This window comes from Pinus tabuliformis, chromosome 3_2, assembly GCF_031772625.1.
Source record: "Pinus tabuliformis cultivar Carrire ecotype Pingquan chromosome 3_2, CPIR1, whole genome shotgun sequence".
Lineage (NCBI taxonomy): Eukaryota > Viridiplantae > Streptophyta > Pinopsida > Pinales > Pinaceae > Pinus > Pinus tabuliformis.
The window spans coordinates 975,288,087-975,309,797 of NC_142302.1; the positions used below are offsets into that span (position 1 = coordinate 975,288,087).

Sequence of the window (21,711 nt, forward strand, 5' to 3'; positions counted from 1 at the left end):
ATTGCCATCTTGAATTTATTCCAAAAGATAACAAGCACAACAAACAAAAACCAATACTGATGATAAACAATGCCTATCTAAGGAAAACGAAAGGAAACTATAGTACAAGGTGGGGCCAACAACTTTGGGGTTGCTAGGTGAAATAACATTTAAGGTCATGGCCGTTCACTGGGAGGGGTTCCACTCGTCCTCCCAGGGTTTGCAATTTGAAGGTGTGATGACCAATTTTTTCTATGATCTGGAAAGGGCCTATCCATAAGGCTTGGAACTTTGTGTGCTTACCCTTGTCCTCGTGGGCTCGATCCCACTTAAGCACTAGATCACCGACATCAAACTCGCGGGACCCCACGGATTTTTTGTCAAACCATCTCTTGATCTGTGCTTGATGGATGGCGAATTTTTCTTTAGTTTTCAATCTTTCCTCCTCCAATCTTACCAAGGCATTGATTCGGCTTTGAATGGCAGGACACGGGGAGCCTTGCGACTCTTGAGCCAGTCTGAGGGCGGGTAGGTACAGGTTGGGTGGCAGAATGGCTTCTTTCCCGTAAACTAGGAAGTAGGGAGACGTGCCAATTGATGTTTTGGGAGTGACCCGGTCAGCCCATAGGGCGTTACTGAGGGCATTGTGCCAATTCCTATGGTGGGAAAGCAAGGTTTTCTTGATGATACAGATGAGGTTTTTGTTGGTTGATTCTGCTAGGCCATTCCCTTGAGGATAGTAGTTGGCTGAATGTTTCAATACGATGCTATTTTCTAAAGCAAAATCATACAATTTCAAAGACAAAAAATAAGTAGCGTTATCAAAGACAGAAGAGGTTGGAACCTTGAACCTGGCTATGATGCATTGCTTAATAAAGGATATTACCTCATCGTCATTAACTTTACATAATGGAATTGCCTCTACCCATAGGGTGAAATAGTCGGTAGCTGTGAGTATGTACCTGTGTTTTTTTTACGAGTTTGGCATGATCTCCCCTATGACGTCCAACCCCATTGCTGAAAAGATTCCTCAACCACTATGGGTTGGAGTGGGGCAGCAGACCTTGCTTGCATGCATGCATGTTTCTGGCAGATAGGACACTTCCGTGCATAGGCATGAGCATCCTTGAATAGTGTGGGCCAGTAGAAACCTGCCTGCATGATCTTATGAGCCGTGGTGTCGCCTGCATAGTGACCTCCTGCAGGCCCATCATGTAGATCTTTCAGCACTCGTTGGGCTTCATCATATTCTAAACATCTCAGTAATATACCAAGGTGGTGCTTTTTGAAAAGGTTTCCTTGAACCATTTGATATGAGGCAGCCTTGAGCCTAACGGCTCTCTTCTGTTTGGCGGACATAGCTTTGGGTAAAGATCCCTTCACTAGGTATTGCTTTAAATCAGAATACCATGATGAGGTGTCGTGTGAGCCGAGGAGTTCATTCTAGTACATTTCGATTTCGTGCTCCCATCCTTCTATTTCCTAGGTCGGTCGATCAGGCTCCGTGTTTTGATGATCAACTGCTTCAACGGTCAATTTACAGAGTCCGTGCCCTTTCACAGTGTGGGAGGGTTTGAATTCCAAATCATATTCCTGGAGGGAGGTCATCCAGTTGGCTCTCCTCTCTCCCAGCTCCTGTTGTATGAAAATGGATCTGACGGCTGGGTTGTCGGACCATAATTGTTACACGGTTTTTTAGGATGTATGGTCTGAAGTGTTTCACTACTTTGTAGACTGCATATGCCTGCTTATCGATGTCCGGGTAGTTTAGCTTTGCGCCTTGGAGTCCTGTACTCATGAATGATATGGGACGTTCGTCGTGATCGCAGTCCTTTTGTGTAAGAACCGTGGCCAATGATGAATCTGAGGTGAAAGTGTATAAGATAAAGTCTTTGCTGAAATCGGGGCAGGAGAGAGATGGAGCCTTCGCCTGTCTTAATCCAATTAAAAGATTCCTTTTCCTCTCGATCCCATTTGAATATTGAGTCCTTCTTTATCATGTTCTATAAAGGTTTGACAATTTGCACAAAATATGAAATAAATTTGCGAAGGAAATTAATTTTTCTGAGGAAAGATTGCATACCTTTTTTGGTGCTCAGCTGAGGGATCTGCGCTATAGCTTTTACGCGGTCGGGATCTACAGTGATTCCATTCTTGGTGATGATGTGGCCCAGTAGGTTACCTTCCGAAACCATGAATATTCTCTTCTTAGGGTTGAGGGAGATCCCATATTTCTGACATCTTTCGAAAATCTGCTTTAAGTGATGGAGGTGGTTGCTCCTTTTCTTCAAAAAGACGGTGACATCGTCTAGGTAGACCACCACATTTTGACCCATAAGGCCTCAGAAAGTGACATCCATCGCTCTCTGAAAGGTTGCCCTGACATTTATCAATCCAGAAGGCATGCGACAAAAAGCAAATGTCCCCCACTTAGTTCAGAATGTTGTTTTGATCCGGTCTGGTTCGGCTACCAGAACTTGATTGTAACCGAAGAAGCCATCTAGCAAGGAGAAGACTTCGGATCCCGAGATAGTTTGGAGGATTTGCTCCATGGAGGGGATCAGGTAGTTATATTTATCCAAGGCTCGGTTAAGGTTTTAGAAATCGATGCATAGACGTATCTCCCCGGATTTTTTTGACACTAGAACCAGATTAGATACCCATGTGGAGTGCCTGACCTTGAATATGATGGGATAATCCAATAATTTCTTGAGTTCCTTTTGGATGAGAGGTTCCAATGCGGGGTGCACCTTCCTCAATTTTTGCTGAAAGGGCTTGGCCCCTTCTTTGGTAGGGAGGACATGCTAAATAATTCGAGTATCGTATGTCTTCAGGTCATCATATGTCCGATTAGTTTTGTTGGCGTTTGGCCCAAAAATGGATCCAAAATACTCCCAAAGTCTCCAATGTTTGCTTAAAATCATGCAAAGGGATCCAAAAATGCTCTTTGAATCTTCAAAAGTGCTTAAGATCATCCCAAGATCAAAACAAGCAAGGGAGGAGAGCCCTTGGAAGGGAAAAAATGCATTATTGGGAGGCTAAAACACTTACAAAATCAGTCAAAAACCCTTACCGCAGGCTTAAAACCCAAGAATGCACAACTGTTGTTAGATCTGGCCGATCAATGGCCCAGATCTAAGCGGCAAATTACAAATCGGCGGTCCCAAGCAGTGGCAATCGGAGCTGGACACCACCGATCAGCGATCGTCGATGATTGCTATCAGCGGGTCGCATCGGCGGAAGTATCAGCAGAGGTATCGGCGGAGTATCGGCGCAGGTTGTGTGGAATGAGCGATAGTGATCTTCGATTCAACGTGGACTGTCGATCGCGCGTGCAGATCGACGGCCCACATCGCATCGCCTGATCGCTATCGGCGGAAACCTTAAGGGGTGGGGCCTTTACATATATGTGACAACGACCCGATAACCGGACCCGACGGGGTTATAAACAATATTGTATCATATTTCAAGTCCACGGAAAGCCCAATTCTTAATGTTTTTGTGTATTTTCACTGTTTAAACAAAAATACAAAGGGAGCCTTGGGCAGCATCGATGTGATAAAGCCCGGAGCCTTAGGCAGCACCGATGTGATAAAGCCTGGACCCGAAAGGGTCCGGGAAGTGAAATATATAAAATTTGAGATCCGGGAAAAGCCAATTTTCATGTTTTTCAGTGTTTTACATATTTCCGAATACGGGGAAAATATAAAGGGACCAGGCCACCTGCAATAGGTGACAACGACCCAAAGGGTGGACCCGATAGGATAATAAGCCATGTTTAAGGACTTTTGAAGTCCGAAAGGAACAACTTGGCAGGATTTTTACAGTATTTCTGTGTTTTTCTGTGTTTAACAGAAGAAACAGTCACTCTTAGCCTTTAGAAGGAAAATAGAAGCCCAAGGACCCTTTCCACCACATAGCATAATCCGGGAGACAGTTTGCAAGGAAATCAGAGGCCGGAAAGTGATCATGGAGCCACAACACATGCAGCTAGCTCGAAACAGAAATATCATGGGCATCTACAACGCAACACAGCCACAACAACATAATCGATCATGGAGCAGACAGCGCAGCCCATCCCAACAAACAGAATGGTCATGGAGCATCTCTGACATAAGAGAGCTCCCAGACAGCGCAACAAACTATCCAAAATATCTGAAGGTGGTTATTCCTCTGTTAGAAGGTGAAAATATCCAAGCCATGCTTGCCCATAGAGGGGATCAAACAGTTAAGGGACAGATTAGACAGATTAAGACTTCGAGCCTCTTAGAGCTCAAGAGCATTGTAAAAAAGCTATAAATAGTTGTTAGTAAGATGTAATACGGGTTCAACCTTTGGAGATTATTCCTCCTTTGTTCATTCAAGCTTCTCATCTTCATTCTAGAAATATAAGCTTATTTTGCCATTATATGTTCAATGTCCATTCTCTTTGCTGTTCTATGCTTGCACTTGAACAGTTTGTTCATGTTCTCTTTATGTCTAAGGCCAGATAACTGTCATCTTATCTCTGCTTTGATATATTAGATTTGCAAGCTTCTTTGCTGCCTGTAGCTAGCCATTCATATGTGGTCATATATGCATTTTCCGGTACAGTCAGTAGCTTCTTTGCTTCCTGTAGCTAGCCATTCATTTATCTTTATGTATGCATCTACCAATATGGTCAATATTCTCCATCTCTTCATTAAATCTACAAACTATTGAGCATTAGTGGTCTAAAGCCTTGTAAAGTTGAGGGTGTTCATGCATGTCTTGAGTAAAAACATAGTTGAAATGGTTATCTATCTTGATCCAAACCATTATTCATTCTGATAGTTCTGAGAACAATATTAAAGATTATATGTTACCAGGAATCTCCGAGCTGCAACCTAGGAGAGTTTCCTGGAGTGATAACATAATTGGAGCCATTTCGAGGGAGAGGAAACTGAAGCTTAGCTTCCCTGGGAGATGACATAGACTCAGATTTGATGATGGACAAAGTCTGGGCACTTTTTGGTTGTAATCATCCATCTAGCGACTCTACTGAAGGACGAACCTCTTGGCGACTCCTCTTCATAGTTCTGGCTTAGTTTGTGAGGCATACTCGAAGAAATCCTCAGAAGTCACAAACTGACCCAGTACCTGACCCTAAGAAGATCATCAAAGAAAGAAAGGTATTGCAGAAAGGAGCATCAGGTTCAGGTAAACCTAAACAATCTCCTATATCTCTTCAAGAAAGGCCTGTGATAGAACAAACATATGTTGAGAGTATAGATTCTAATACTAGCAGCGAAGAAAAACTCTTAGAGATTCATAAAGCTCCTTATTCTTTAGGCTTTCCTTTTGTTGTATGCCCAAAGGAAACCTCACCTCCTATCCATCATGCTCCTTTAGCCCTATCAATCACTCCTTAGCCCTCTATCATTTAGACTGCCAGTACTCTTTTAGCCACCACAGCTATGGTAGGTCCACAAGCACCCACCAAAATGGAAAGAATCATAGCTGCTAGGTATGGACCTTTAGTACTTCCCACTCCTTTGAATGCCATGCCTACTAGAGAATATCAGAAGTATATGCCTAAGTTCACTGGAATTGAAGGTGTTTTAGCTGAAGAACATCTTGAGTCATTCTATAGCTATGCTGATAACCTGGACATTAGTGAAGATGATATCTGGATGAGAGTCTTTGTCCAAAGCCTAGATGGAGAGGCTAGAAAATGGTTCAGGGAACTGACCCCAGCATCTATAGCAGATATTGAGGCCTTAGATGATGCATTCCTAAAGCATTGGGGGGATAAGAAGGATCTCCTTTACTACCACACTGAGTTTGGGAACTTACAGAGGGAAAATGGTGAGTTGTTGTCTGATTTTAATAAGAGATTTAACCGCATGTACAACAAGATACCAGCTGAAGTGAAACCCACCACTACCTCTACTAGACTCATCTATGCTAATGCCTTTGATTCCGACTTTAGTTCACTATTGAGGGAGAGGCGATGTGCTTCTTTGACTGATATGCAAGATGCAGCCCTGGAAGTAGAATCAAACATCATGGTTGCAAAAAAGCTCAAAGGTAATGCTGATAGAAGGAGACAGAGGGGCGAGCCTTCATCATCTTCAGATCCCAAGATCGATAAAATGGCCAAGATGATAGAGTCATTAGCCTCTGAAGTTTCCAAATTAAAGGTTGAGCAGCATTCTGGGAAAGGAAGGGTTCCTAATACCTTTGCTCCTCCAAATCCAAATCCATATAGAAGAGCTAATGAGTAGTTGCAGATTTTGCAAAGAAGCAAAGAGGTCAATGAAGACCAAAGGGTGAAGACCCCTTTTTAGAATGCAGTCATGGAAGAAAAATAGATGGAAGAAGATGATGAGATCCATGGTACAGAAGACAAAGGCAGCACCTCCTTTTTAACCAAAGCTGCTTATGAGAAGTCATTATTCAATGACCAGATCAGCCAAGAATGGGATGGTGAAGCTGTTCTACAAACTGAAGATCAGCACCAATATAATCTGAGGTTGATGATGGATAATGACAAGGAAACTCATGTTCATAAAGCTATTGTCCCTGCAGAACAGCAAGCTAATAAGCAGAAGCAACCAACAGTTGATCCTATCATCCTCAAAGCTCCAACTATAGAGGTAAGAGGCCTTGACAATTCCCCTTCTTCTTTCATTTTTCAATCAGAAACTCAGAAGCCAAGAATACCTATGCCTCTGATTGAACCAGTAAAGAATGAGTCCTTCAAGAAATCTATCCTTGAGGCTCTTGAGCCTAAAACCATCCAAGCTTCCACTAACTATGTAAATCTGCAAGATGACCAACCAGCTGTTATTCTCATCCCAATGATTGTAAATTGTGAAGACAACTCCCCATCATTCTATGTCTCTCTGACTATTCATGATGAAATCCTTCACAATTTCCCTCTAGACACTGGAGCTAGCCATAATCTCATGCTCAACGTTGTCATGGATAAGCTCAGTCTTGACATTACCAAGCCTTATCAGTTGTCCTCTACGCAGCTTAAAAAACCAGTTTACCAAATCACAGAGGAAGAAGGCCCACAGATTTGGGACATGTTCTTTGATGGGGCTTGCTTTAAGGAAGTTGCAGGAATAGGTGAAGTCCTTGTGTCCCCCACAGAGGAATACATTGGTTCATATTTTATATTAACATTTCAGGTCACAAATGACACAACAGAGTATAAAGCAGACCTTATTATTCAGCAGGTGTACAAAACCTTCCAAGAAAAACATCCAAGGCTGAGAGCATACAAAAGTGAGGTGAAATATAGTCCATCTCTGCCTAATAATGACAAATGCTGTAAAGTTTTGAAGTAGGTGATCAAATCAATAGGCTTTTGCAAGTCTTTGATGAATTGGCTGATATACACATTAACCAAGAGAAGGAACCTTTCATAGAAAGGTAAAAAGGGTCAATTTTTAGTTTGGTGACTGTTTTCTCAAAAGGAATGCATCAAAGGAAGGAGGAGATGTTTTTGATGGCCCATTTAATGGGCTGTTCTTCGAACTTTATTTCAGTTCAAGCTTTCAAGCCTTGGTATTGTAAATATGTTGTTTTCGAGATTTTATTTCATGCTAAATAGACTCCATGCCCAATGCAACACTAGGAGGAAGATTTGATCTTGTTTTTTACAGGAAAGGCATTGATCTGTAGTTCTTGAAACCTCACAGGGAGGATTTCATCCCTAGAAGGAGCCAGTGTTAGCTTTGTTGGCGTTTGGCCCAAAAATGGATCCAAAATACTCCCAAAGTCTCCAAAGTTTGCTTAAAATCATGCAAAGGGATCCAAAAATGCTCTTCGAATCTTCAAAAGTGCTTAAGATCATCCCAAGATCGAAACAAGCAAGGGAGGAGAGCCCTTGGAAGGGAAAAAATGCACTATCAGGAGGCTAAAACACTTCAAAATCAGTCAAAAACCCTTACTGCAGGCTTAAAACCCAAGAATGCACAGCTGTCGTTAGATCTGGCCGATCAACGACCCAGATCTAAGCGGAAAATCGCAAATCGGCGGTCCCAAGCAGTGGCAATTGGAGCTGGACATCGTCGATCAATGATTGCCGATGATCGCTATCGGCGGGTCGCATCGGCAGAAGTATTGGCGAAGTATCGGCGCAGGTTGTGTGGAATGAGCGATAGCGATCGTCGATTCAACGTGGACCGTCGATCACGCGCGCAGATCGATGGCCCACATCGCATCGCCTGATCGCAATTGGCGGAAACCTTAAGGGGCGAGGCCTTTACAAATATGTGACAACGACCCGATAACTGGACCCGACGGGGTTATAAACAATATTGTATCATATTTCAAGTCCACAGAAAGCCCAATTCTTAATGTTTTTGTGTATTTTCGCTATTTAAATGAAAATACAAAGGGAGCCTTGGGCAGTGCCGATGCAATAAAGCCCGGACCCGAAAGGGTCCGGGAAGTGAAATATATAAAATTTGAGATCCGGGAAAAGCCAATTTTCATGTTTTTCAGTGTTTTACGTATTTCCGAATATGGGGAAAATATAAAGGGACCAGGCCACCTACGATAGGCGACAACAACCCAAAGGGGGGACCTGATAGGATAATAAGCCACGTTTAAGGACTTTTGAAGTCCGAAAGGAACAGCTTGGTGGGATTTTTACAGTATTTCTATGTTTTTTTGTGTTTAACAGAAGAAACAGTCACTCTCAGCCTTTAGAGGGAAAACAAAAGCCCAAGGACCCTTTCCACCACATAGCATAATCTGGGAGACAGTTTGCAGGGAAAACAGAGGCCGGAAAGTGATCATGGAGCCACAGCACATGCAGCTAGCCCGAAACAGAAATATCATGGGCATCTACAACGCAACACAACCATAACAACAGAATCGATCATGGAGCAGACAGCGCAACCCATCCCAACAAACAGAATGGTCATGGAGCATCTATGACATAAGAGAGCTCCCAGACAGCGTAGCAAACTATCCAAAATATCTGAAGGTGGTTATTCCTTTGTCAGAAGGTGAAAACCTCCGAGCCATGCTTGTCCATAGAGAGGATCAAACAGTTAAGGTACAGATCAGACAGATTAAGACTCTGAGCCTCTTCGAGCTCAGGAGCATTGTAAACATGCTATAAATAGATGTTAGTAAGATGTAATACGGGTTCAACCTTTGGAGATTATTCCTCCTCTATTCATTCAAGCTTCTCATCTTCATTCTAGCAATATAAGCTTCTTTTGCCATTATATGTTCAATGTCCATTCTCTTTGCTGTTCTATGCTTGCACTTGAACAGTTTGTTCATGTTCTCTTTATGTCTAAGGCCAGATAACTGTCATCTTATCTCTGCTTTGATATATTATATTTGCAAGCTTCTTTGCTGCCTGTAGCTAGCCATTCATATGTGGTCATATATGCATCTGCCGGTATAGTCAGTAGCTTCTTTGCTGCCTGTAGCTAGCCATTCATTTATGTTTATGTATGCATCTGCCGGTATGGTCAGTATTCTCCATCTCTTCATTAAATCTAAAAACTATTGAGCATTAGTGGTCTAAAGCCTTGTAAACCTGAGGGTGTTCATGCATGTCTTGAGTAAAAACAGAGTTGAAATTGTTATCTGGCTTGATCCAAACCATTATTCATTCTGATAGTTCCGAGAACAATATCGAATATTATATGTTACCACGCATCTTCGAGCTGCAACCTAGGAGAGTTTCCTGGAGTGATAACATGTCCAAGAAAAAACATCACAATATTTTCTAAATAAGAAGATGAATGCCTGTCTTTCTTCTGGGGTGCACCCCACCCCCAAGTTGACATACTTGGGGTTGGACTCAGTCCCGAGGTTGATTTTCTCGTGCGAGAGAGTTGAACTATGAGTTTTGGTATTCGGAGGACCTCTGAAATGGCTCTGGAGGTCGAACAATTTCTCTAGTGTCACCACCCCCTTAGGTAAGGGATTTCCTTTACACGAACCTGCTTCTTCTTGTAGCGATCTCTCATGTTCCTCTTCATCGATAGCTACGTCTTTGAACACTTCCACATTTTTCATGAATTCCAAAATCTGTTGGTCATCATTGAAAACGCGCAAGTTAGTTACGTTGTCAGGCACTGCCGGTTTATACATAATTTCAATAGAAAACCCGTCTCTAAGGTGTGTGAACCTAGCTGCAGCATTAGCTAAAGTGTCAGCAGCAGCATTATTAAATCTAGGAACCTAAATGATATTAAAAGCTTTAAATGAAATAATGAGACACCATATCTCTTGCTAGTAATTCTTGAGGTGCGGTGACAGACAATGAATGGTATTGCGTACCTGTCTTGTAATGATTTCAGAATCCCCAATAACTTTCAGGCAGTCTACTTTCAGGTTGATGGCCTTTTTGAGGCCGAGGACCAATGCTTCGTATTCTGCAGTGTTGTTGGTGCATTGAAACTCCAACTTGCAAGAGATCAGGAATCTGTTCCCTTTGGGGTCCAGCAGGACGCACCCTGCCCCTGCTCCATCGTGAGTTTTAGATCCGTCATAATACAATGTCCATGTCTCGGTACTGAGGGAAGGTAAACCTGACGTATGTAAATTTAAGGAACAAACTTCGCTATCGAGGCTTGGGGTCTGCACGGGAATTTCAATCTGGGTATCTTGGGGAACGGTTGATGTCTGGGGCTGATAGCACCCGAACAGGGACTCTAGAAGGCACACTCGTAGTTCTTGTTGGGCATAGCTGATTGGCTCGTTAGAGCCCTCAAGGTTAGTTACGGTGTGTTTCATACAAGGCTCACTATTGACCCTGATTTGGTTATTCCTTCCCTTGTAAGGTAGCCACAAGTGAGACTAGTTTGTGGCGAAGTAGCCTTGAAGTTTACAAGACCAATTTCTGCTGAGAAGAAGACCGTAGCCTCTAGATTGTCTATGACTATTATGTCAATGCACTAGTGAACTCGAGAATAAGAAGATAACCAAATGATGACATTATTCAATTCTCCTACAGCCGGGACTTGGGACCTATCGAGTTGGATAATTTTGGCGTCAGTCTTTTCTGGTTGAATATTTAGCTTCTTGCATACCGACCAGGGCATGACATTGGTTGACGCGCCAGAGTCGACGAGGCAGTTGTGCACATTAAAATTGAACATCTCGAAGGTTAAGAGGAAAGGAGGGGTCGAACCTCTCGAGTTTGTGTTTGTGGCATTCACTATAGCTTAGAGGTCGAGCATGGTTGGGGATCGACCTGTTGAGTTTCCTTTGTTTGATGTGGAGGATTTTGAAGGGGTGGAAGGGAAATCAAAGGCCTTGGCCATTAACTCACGCTGACTAGCCAACTTGCATACCTTGTACAGAGAGATGTTGGCTCGAGTTTTCTTCAAATCTTCTATGATATTGTAATCTAAAGCCATGGATGAGGATTCTTGCGCTAAGTGTTGCGTTGTCGAGGCGGTTTTAGCCGTAACCCCTTTAGCCAAATTTCTAAGTGTGGGTGAGTCTCCTTTTGTACTGGTTGGCGACTTGTTTAGACTTACATCATCTATCCCCCTGGGAGAAGAAGTGGATGGCTGGCTGGTATTTGTGGGGGTCAAGATCTGTCGTAACAATGCTCTTTTGTTGTCTTCCAAAGTAGAGTCTAACACAGTGCCTTTACTCCTGAGGTTGTAACTTTTGGAGGGTTTTGGGGGCGCATATACAAGAAAGGCCTCTTGAGCAGTGCACACTCCCCCCCCATGGATAACATCAAAGGCTAACACAGCAGATGGAGTATCATGGCCGAGAGGGGATTCGTCCTCTTTAGAATCGCCAGTGTCTTCTTCCCCTTCCCCGACAGTTTGATCTTCTAACATATGGGTGACTATGATAGTCATGTTATGGAGCCACTGCGAGTAGGTCTTCTCAGAGTGGGAGGCCTGATTGAAAGTACAGAATTTTTCCTTTCCTAGTTCCTCCACGTTGAAGGTTGAGTTGGATGTTTGTGACACTTTAGGGGGGAGATTGTTAGTTTTCTGGAAAAAGGGCTTAGCGGGCTTTGCTCCACTGGAGGCGTCATTGGTCCTTCTCTTTAGCTCAGACACTTCATTAGTCAATTGTTTTAGGGATTTCGCTAGCCCCTCAAAATCGAAGGAATCTTTATCTTTATCTATGACTTTACTTGATGAGGCCTGATTTTTCTTCCCAGAGGGTTTCGTATCTTCACGTGACTTATGCTCTAAGGCGTCGATAGAGAGAAAATACTTTTCGACTTCGAGCACAGCAACAAAGTTCTCTACCAGGGTGAGCTTGGCTTCACGTTTAACGAACACAAAAATATCCCTAGGAAGGGCCCTGGTGTAGTAGTCAATCGTGATGGAATCATCGAGGGCTACGTCCATAGGGAACTTATTTAAAATCGTGGTGAAACGTTGATTGAAATATTTCACCTTCTCTTTCTTATGACATTTTAGCATGCTGAGCTCGGTGAGAAGCATGGAAGGCATCTTGCCTTCTAAGAATTTGTCCAGGAAAGTTTTCTGAAACTCTTCCCAAGTGCGGATGGAAGTGACGGGTAGTGATCGATACCAAGTGGCCGCTTTATTTTCAAGAGTGTGCAGGAATAAACGACATGCTACATCATCATACTGGACCTTCATCATTTGCAAGGCTAGGTAAAAATTGATAATGTGGTCATCAGCTGAGGTCCCTTTCTCAAGGTCGAACTTCGGGAGGTGTTTCTCTGAATGACGAGGCATGTCGTGGAGCAGGCCTCTAAGGTTCAAAGGGGATTGAGCCATCTAGGCTAGCTGTGGTGGGCGGCAGTTCCCTCTAGGGTTGAAAAGGAGGCGGTGGTCGTTGCCTTTTGGCTCACTATCCATGCCTGATCCCCCGCTGGTGTGAGGGGCTCGCCTACCTTCTCCTTGGGGCACTATGAGGTGACCTAAATCTCAAGTGTTTCTCACATTCCTAGTATTCCTCAAGTTTCTCAGGACACGTTGATTGTTGTAGAAGTTTATGCGGTCTCTAAGATAATCCCTGGTTCCCTGTCCTAGGATTCCTTGGGTGCCCCCAGTGAGAGGTTGGTTGTTAACAGGGGTCTCTTTAGTGATGCGTCGATCATTCCCCTATGCTTCTTCCCGGTATGACTGGTTATTTCCACCAGTGAAGGTATTCCTAGGGTCACCCCCTTCATCTTTGGGTTGGATTTCCAACCCTTCGATGGATAGCCTCTCAACTACATCTACATAGTCATCGAGCGTGAGGTCGATTAACTATGAGATAGAGTTAACAAGAATGCCTTGGCGCATGTGGTGAAGCGCGGAGGTGCGTGCATTGGACAGGGAGTTAGTAGCGGGAATGCATTTTAGACCCCTGGCGAATTGTCGAGTAATAGGGCATAAAGCCCTGAGTTGTTCGCTAGTGACTTCGAACATGGGGAGCTCTTCTCCTCCGGGAGCATCTTCAAGAGGGGGAATTTGGGGTTCCTCCTAGAGTGGCCTCGTGAAAGCTGGACCATAAGGGGGCTTGTATGGTATCTCAGGAGGTGTGGAGGGACGAGGTTGGCTACTACCTTGATGGGAAATTTTGGTGTGAGGGCATGGATTTGTACTTGCCATGGCCCTCCTTCTAGCGCCAAATCTGTTGATGGGCTGGAATCTTCCGCCAACAGTCAAGGGGATCTCCCCAGTGTAGGTTCCCAACTAGAACCTACATCATTTGTGATAGGGATCCCTTCTGGTATGTAGGCTCGGCTGCCATTCAATTTTGTAGAGTTTGCTTCAGACGAAGGTGAAATGTAGACTTAATTGAAAGCATGAACCTCAAATAAATACAAGGAAATAATTGACAAATATCCTATGTCGCATACACCATGAATAACCAAACCATAAATGACATAAAACTTATGAAAAGTTATTGTTAGCAGGGTTTAGATAAGACTCATGTATTCTAAGATAAAATTCTTAACAATTGTAAATCAGTTCACAACGATCAAACATTTATGAACATACATAATGGTGCAGTCAAAACAGATTATACCAACACCAAAGAAATAGTTCACCGGCATGAATATAGAGTTAGTGAATCAAATACCATTCATACGAAGCAACATAAAGTTTGGAGTATGAGATAGCATGTGAGAAGACTGCAAATCAAATAGCTTTTAGGAATGGTCGATCCATCAAGTGAAGAAAAATACTCATGGCATTAGCACATAAAACATTTGAAGAATCCAATAGTAGAATCTTACAATCACTCCTTGCATATATTAAAAGGACATAAATTCTCTCAAGTAATGTATATCTCCAAAATAAGCCTCCGCAAAAGGCCTTTACAAATGATGAATGAGGGTATATTTATAAGGTAAGAGCGACTCTTGACCTACCCTTGACTCTTGGACTACCTCATGACCTTTCGTATTCACAACATGACTTTTAGCATTCTACATGACCTTTGATATTCACAAGGTGTTCTATGCTACTGTAGACAAAACGTCACAAAATTACTATCGATCTAATTCACTAATTTAATAATGGCAAGTTCTGGAACATCAAGCCCGAGTTATTCCGTTAAATGCATGCACCACAGCTTGTATTTTGCTACAATGGGAGTGATTTGTGGCTGGTATTCATCATGTCGGTGCAGGCACTCGAGGGCATCTAGAATGGGGGTATTCTATTTGGCATGCACCTGATTATTCAAGGTTACTAGTTTGGTGTAGATCCTCACTAATTCTACCACATAACATGTGACGTTTTCTCTGGTAATCGGCATGTCCTTTGTATGGGCTGCTTGTTTAAATGTCTCTATGAATGCCTGTACTTCCTTGGTGATCTCATCCTGCTTCTTGACTTGCCCGACTTCTCCTATCGAGGGAACTCCATGTAATTAGATTACTGATTCCAAGCCACTGAACAGATGCTTGTAGGATGCCAGTACCCTTTCCACATCTTTAGCTAATTTGTCTTTGGACTGAACTTTGATGCGGAGCTGGACCTTAGTATTTTGCATGGTGATCCAATCTTTCTTAGGGACCACTATCGGGGCCCCAGGGTACTTAACAGACCATTCGTGTATCCTATCCAAAGCATTCATAGCCTCTTTAAGCATGGCTACTCTTTCTTTTGTGTGAGCCTGGATGGCCACGATGGGGGCTATTGTGTGGTGTAGTTTAGACATCTCCTCGTAAACTACTGCCATGGCTTCCCCTAGAGTCTCTATTTCCACCTCAATGGCTGCTTGGAACTCTGCTGCACTTGTGTGTACTAAGCGGAGTGCCACATTCTCTTCCTCCATCTTCTTCTTCTCTTGTTCTGCCATGGTGGCCCTTTGTTTGGATGCATAAAGCCTGTTCTACAAATCTGTAATTTGTTTGCTCATCCTGGCCACATTGTGTTCCGTGGCGGTAGCGAAAGTCGTCCCGACTGAGGTGATCATTTGAGGGTTTGCTGTAATGTTAGGCACGATATCTTTGGCCGTGGTCACTCACAGAGGCTCGGCTGGGTTCTTGGTACAATACTTCTTCCTTTATTGTACGATCTTGAGGTTTATTACATTGAAAGTGAGTCTAGTTAGATCTAGGACCTCCTTGTCCTGATCCTCAGAGATACCTAGCTCTTGAAGTGGAAGATGTCCGCCAGTGAGGGGAGTAGTAGGGGGTATGTCTAATGGAGGAAGCTCACCTTGTCCCGTGCCTAGATCCGTTGTTTTTCTGGTCTCCCCTTGTTTGCTCTACCCGGCTTCCTTTTCCATCTCTCACCTAAGCTCTTCTTCTCGTTGCCTTTTTTCTTCCTCTGCTAGTGCCCGTTGCCTCTCTAGTTCATCTTCCATGTTCTTCAGCTCTTGTTCCAACCTCCTGTTCTCTTCTTGCCTTCTCTCCTCAACTTCTTCTTCCTGTTTTTCTGCTCTTCCTCTTCCTGGTTTTTTCTCTCCTCTTCCTGCTTTCTCTTCTCTACCTCTTCTTTGGCTCTCCTTTATTCTTCTCGTTGCTTTTCCTGCAACTGTTTCTCCTTTTCTTGCTCTTCCTTCCTTCTCCTTTTCTCACTCTAGCTCTGGTTGCTGGAATCTGGAGGTTGTTTGATCTCTAACTCCCTTTGCCTCTAGGGCTGAGTTTCCTTATAGCGTTATACCAGTTTCTAACCCCGTCTTCCATGTCCTTTTGGGTATGAGAATACGACCAACTGAATTTTTCCTTATTGCAATGGGTGGCCACTACCTTCTCCAGATCATAAGTTCGGTAGTTGAGCGTTACGAAATGGCTTCCCTTTAGTGCCTCGGCCTTTGCCTCCACCTGTTTGAAATTTTCTACCACGTACGCCCCGATGGTGAGAGGGAAGGCGGGCCAGGGTTTCTTTTTGCCTTTGTTCAATATCTTTGAAAACCCTTGCGTCATCTGATAGGAGACCTCTCACAGGAGCGTCTTGTCTGTGGAAAACCTGGGTAGGGCATGTAGATGCTTATGGGTACCAAACACTTTAATGAACGTTCCTTCCTCAATGGGGAACCAATGTGCTACCTTGACGAGTGTCTTCATAGCCCTCTTAGACATGCATGGTGGTTCTTCTCCAAATAGTAGCTAGTACAATGGGCTGATGAAAATTTCAAAAATTATATCTAGCATTCCTTTGTAACCTGTGTCCCAATTTTTTTTATAATGGCTATGCACAGGGTTGGCCGCTGACGAGTCCCAGTTGCAGCTCCAGTTTTCAAAGTAGAATCTCAAGCAAACAATGTCGAGGAGGTATGATGACATATAAAATTCTGGAGGCTAGTTTGGTTGTGGGAGCTTGGCAGCTATTATGTTTGTTTTCAACGATGAGCATAGGGTGTTTGCCCAATTAAAAATGGTCCCTCGGGTGGCAACGACATACATGAGGGGAACCCAGGTGCCATAGAGAATGTCACAGTCTGGATTTCCATACAACTGCCACATCATTGCAGCAATTAACTGATACACTTTTCGCAATCCCTCTGTCTTGTAAGCTTGATCTGTCCTGACCTGGAACTTTGAAGGGTCTTGCAACCATTCCCTGAGGATGTCCTTTCTTGGAGTTGAAAACCTGGTGAGCCACCTGGTATTGAAGACCTCCTGTTTCTTAGGGAGTCTATAGTAGGCACTAATGTCTGCTGGGGAGATAGCGGCTATGGGTGCCCCATCATGGCCCTGATCGTCCAGGACTCTATGTCTGTGCATTGCAAGATCCATTCAATGGTTTTTGAGCAAGGGAAGACTAGGGGGTGTGCTGCTACTTTGTGTAACCTCGATCTTTTGACATGGAGGTACACTTGAAAATCCTCTTGTGTCTCTGGGATGTCTGGCTTTGCAAACTCTTCATAAATGTTATACCAGGAGAGCCTTGTGGTTTTGCTGATGTTACAGGCAGTGTCCCCAAAGATAGGTGGCTCCTCTTCTGGGTCGGCCTCCCACGACCCGCTTCTCGAGGCCCCGTGAGCAGCTTTAGCGGTAGGGGGAGCCATCTTGTCTTCAAAAGAAGAAATGGAAATGCACTCTAGATCTATGTCACCTGGCATGTCAAAAACACAGTCCCACGATGAGAGAGACGACATGAAAATCAAATAAAAATTGTGAAAACAAGAGGTTGCAGTAGGTGAAAGGTGAGTCGCAAGGAGGATAGGTCGCAAGGTCACAGGCTAAGGAGTGCGACTAAGTGACTTGCACCATGAGTCGTAGCTCGCCTAGGGTCACAAAGTTGTGGGCTAAGGAGACAGGTTGCAAGTCACAACCCGACAGGGTCGCGAGGAAAAGGATATCGCAGCTTCAAAACACGCGACTTAGGCTGAACGAGGATCGGGGAAGATACAAAAATGGCCTTAGGAGGTCAGGGTCCCCCTTAGGTGAGTAATTTCAAGCCTATTGTTAAAAATAGGGAGGTCTAGGTTGAGGCAAAGGCCGATGTCTAAGACCAGGCAAGGAGAGAGTAGCCAGGGAAACTGTTCTGGGAAAATGATGAAGAAAAACTAAGTAAAAGAGCTAAAACCCTAGGGTGAGGGGATGCCTGAGGTTGGGGAATGTAGACAATGACACTTGGAAGAAAATCATGATTGCTGGAAGGTGAATGGTTACTTACGCGGAGACAGACGCACACGCGAAACCAACTCAAAGGATTTCCTTGCTCTTCGTGCGACCTAGGGAGCGGTTACAAAATGAGGTTGGGGTGACTTCTTTATATAGTTTTGGTCACACGTGTGAGGTCGCATGGGACTATCGTGTGACTTTGCGACCTACCCGACCATGCGTCTGGGTAAGTCGCACGGTCACAAGGATTGCGTGGTCACATCCATGGAAGGGAGACAAAGGTGCGACCTCGCGATCTGTGCAACCTTGCGACCTGGCGAGTCGCGAAGTCGCAAAGGTCACATCGATGTTTGCATGAGGACAGCGCGACCTTGCGACCTATGTGACTTAGCTGGTCGCATGGTCGCAAGGGTCGCAAGGAAGTATGCGGAGGGAAATGCGACTACGCGACCTTTGCGACTCGTGAGTCGCATAAGTCAGAATAGTCACGAGGCTTAATCTTAGTCGCGTTCTGACTCTGCGACCAACTGACTAGGGCAGGAAGTAGCGACCTAGATTTACTTAGAAAAAATTTAGACTCTTTGCTAGGTTCTTTGAGATTGGTGAGCTCTTGAACAGAACCTGGCGGGGCCGGTAGCTCCGCCCAGTATAGGGGCTCCGAAAATTTCAGAGTTCCTGGAATTTTGGGAGGGTTTGTTGCAGCAGCTACAACAGAAGAATATGATGAAAATATTTATGAGTGAAAGATTCCAAGTTGTCAGAAATTTTCCAGAGGAGGAGAGAAAGAGTATTGTTCTAAGGGAGAGAAACAAAGCATAGGTGATGAATAATTAAAGAGTCCCCTAGAACAACAATAGAAGAGATACTCTGGTCTTTGGCTCACTGAAGACCCAGAAGGGGACTATACATTTCAGCAGCATTGTTCGATCTCTTCTCCATGCCCTAGGCATACTTGATTTTCGTTTCCCCTTCAAGATTTATGATAATCCTTCCCCCTCCTGCCACCCTTACATATCACATTAAACTTATAAAATAATTTTTTATTAGTAAAATTATTTTATATGTCACACTAAACTTAAAATTAAAAGTGGAAAAGTTTTATTAAAAAAAATCTTACATATCACAGTAAACAAGTATGTAAATCATTGAATATACCTGGAATAATTTTATTATACCTGCCGACATACAAATTTATATTGCAATTTATTTTCGATCAAAACATTTTGACTTTTTTTTTTCAAAATTTTTATAAAATTTTATATACTTGATAAAAAAATTATTATATTAAAATGATTTTTTTTAATGATTTAACTATTTTAAAATGATTTATTCTTAAATTATCATAAATAAAAATTAAATATAAAATTTGAAAAAAAAAATCATATCTATATCTATATCTATATATCATATATATATATATATATATATATATATATATATATATATATATATATATATATATATATATATATAATTGACATATAAATTATGCTAATATGTACCACCCCTCTTATTATAACGTACCAACCAATATGCTATTAAATACTTTATTACTTAAAAAAAAACAATAAGCATTTAACAATACATCGATTCTTCCTTCTCTTAAAACAAGAAGCATTTAACAATACAACATTTAGCCTATCAAGCATTTGAATATATATGTTCTAGCATACCACTAGTACAAAATGGTTTAAGCATTTCACACTGCAACATTTAGCGCTTATATCTATATATATATATTTATTTATTGGTGTAGCAGTGTTATAAAATGGGTTAAGCATTTGAGAATACAACATTTAGCTCACATAAGTCGGAATCAACATATATTTAATCTGCAAACCGTTCTCTTGACTGTTTATTTATTCGCCACTTTCCATTCCATAAAGAAAGCGACACAATTTGCATACTTGCCTACTTTTTCAAAGCGAAAAAAGTATAATTGTATTATATAAGATATGTAATGAACAGATCAGTACATTGACATGAAGTTCTTCATATGGACTATTTGTAGTTGGAGCAATCTGTGCCAGAAATATCTAGATGAGATGGGAAGCATAATCCCAGCAAAAGGATAAGATTTCCAAGAAAAATAGACAGTCTATTGAGCTGTCAAAAAGATGCAAAATAGAAGATTTTACATTGCTCATAGAGAGGAAAATAGGAAGATTAGATTCTCAAAGGAGAAGCATCACTATTCAAAAATTCCAATTTATACTTCGGCCATACATAAACAAAATATTCAGTAGGGGAAGAGGCAAAAAAGAAACAAAAGGATAGTGCATACCTGAGTTCCAGCAAGATTTTGAAGTTAAGTACCTAGGAAAGAAAATTCCTGGATAGAGAAAGTTTCCTCATCAGACTTTACCTTCATATTCCAAATACCGGATTCCGATAGAAGACCCTCCTTTGATAAGATGTCAGCTTGTTGGTTCTGTGATCTGTAAATATGGTGAATGGAGCATCCTTCCATCCTTCTCCAAAAGAACAAGATTCTGTCCATCCAGCCTACAAGTTGAGGCTTGTAGATATGGTTTTTTCCTGATACATAATCAACCATGACTTTGGAATCTCCGAAAATTGAGACTGCCTGAATGTTAAGGAAAAGGCAAAAATTTAGAAGGCCTGCGAGAGCCATCGACTCAGCTTTGCTATTGGAGCCCTTTCCCCCATTCCAATAAATGAGATATTGTACATTTTCCTTCATGATGATCTGTACTCCACAACCACATGATCGATTTTACGCAACACCATCAAAATATGCTCTTGGGAACATTGTTTGAGCCTGTGCATGCTCTTTAAGATCAAACTTTTTTTGCTTGTGAGTCTTTTCCGGTAAGGAATCATAAAGAGATACGATATTATGTAAAATTTCCATGAAAGGCTCTTTCCTGTCGTTGAAGATAACATTGTTTCTGCATCTCCATGTGCACCAGAGAGTGATAATAACTATCGGCCTCCAGGATTCCTTCTGTCCGCTCCACCAAAGAAACGCTTCTTTTGTAGAAGCATGAGAAATATGTGGGAATCCATAAAGATTTTCCAGAGCTTTCCATAATTGCTGAGTTTTCTGGCAATTAAAAAACATGTGACAGTTACTTTCCTCAGCGGATTTGCATATTAAATAGATACTTGGTTTGTGCCATCTCCTCTTTTTCAAATTTTCCCATGATAAATTTTTGTTGTGAAAGACCAGCCATGAAAAGAAAATCATTTTGGAAGGACATCCAGATTTCCAAAAGACTGTTGGGAATATAGGACTGGGAAGAGCAAACTTTAAGCCAATCATATTTTGATAAATGTCCTTTACACGAACCAGGTTAATACCTTTTGAATCCTTCCAGATAAGAAAATCAGTTTCCAAAGAGCGGTATATGCCACAGTTTCTTAGGTAGTCTCTGATGTTCTTCCATTGCCGGGCTAAGATATCTGACATCTCCATATTGTCAGCCTCTTTCCATAGAGGGAAAGGGCCCTGCCATTCTGAAATCAGTTTGTCCCAATAGAAAAAACCTTTTCTATGGAAAAAATTTAGGAGTGCCTCAAGCAAATTGATTTCCTCCTGTCCGCTCAAAAAATGATCTATTCCAATGAGGATTTTGCTACCAGACTGGAAACTCCATGCTAAATTCCTTAGGAAATACTCTTCTACCTTGCGAAAACTCAACCATATTGCTGACCCATATGTGGATCCAATCCTTCCCATCCTGTACCAGTATGAGATATCTTTACTGCCCATATATTTCTTTTTTATTGTGTTGCTCCAGGGACCC

At 42.5% G+C, this 21,711-nt stretch overlaps 1 protein-coding gene across 1 annotated transcript; it reads right to left on the reverse strand.

Annotated features, from left to right (window-relative positions):
- Positions 1 to 975: 975 nt before the first annotated feature.
- Positions 976 to 1,338, reverse strand: LOC149183890 (uncharacterized). Its single transcript, XM_089415131.1, has one exon. It carries the CDS (start codon positions 1,336 to 1,338, stop codon positions 976 to 978), a length of 363 nt encoding a protein of 120 aa, XP_089271257.1.
- Between the last annotated feature and the right edge of the window lie 20,373 nt (positions 1,339 to 21,711).

Coding starts and splice junctions, on each gene's coding strand:
- LOC149183890 (XM_089415131.1), bottom strand. CDS start 1,338: ATGTCCGCCAAACAGAAGAGAGCCGTTAGGCTCAAGGCTGCCTCATAT.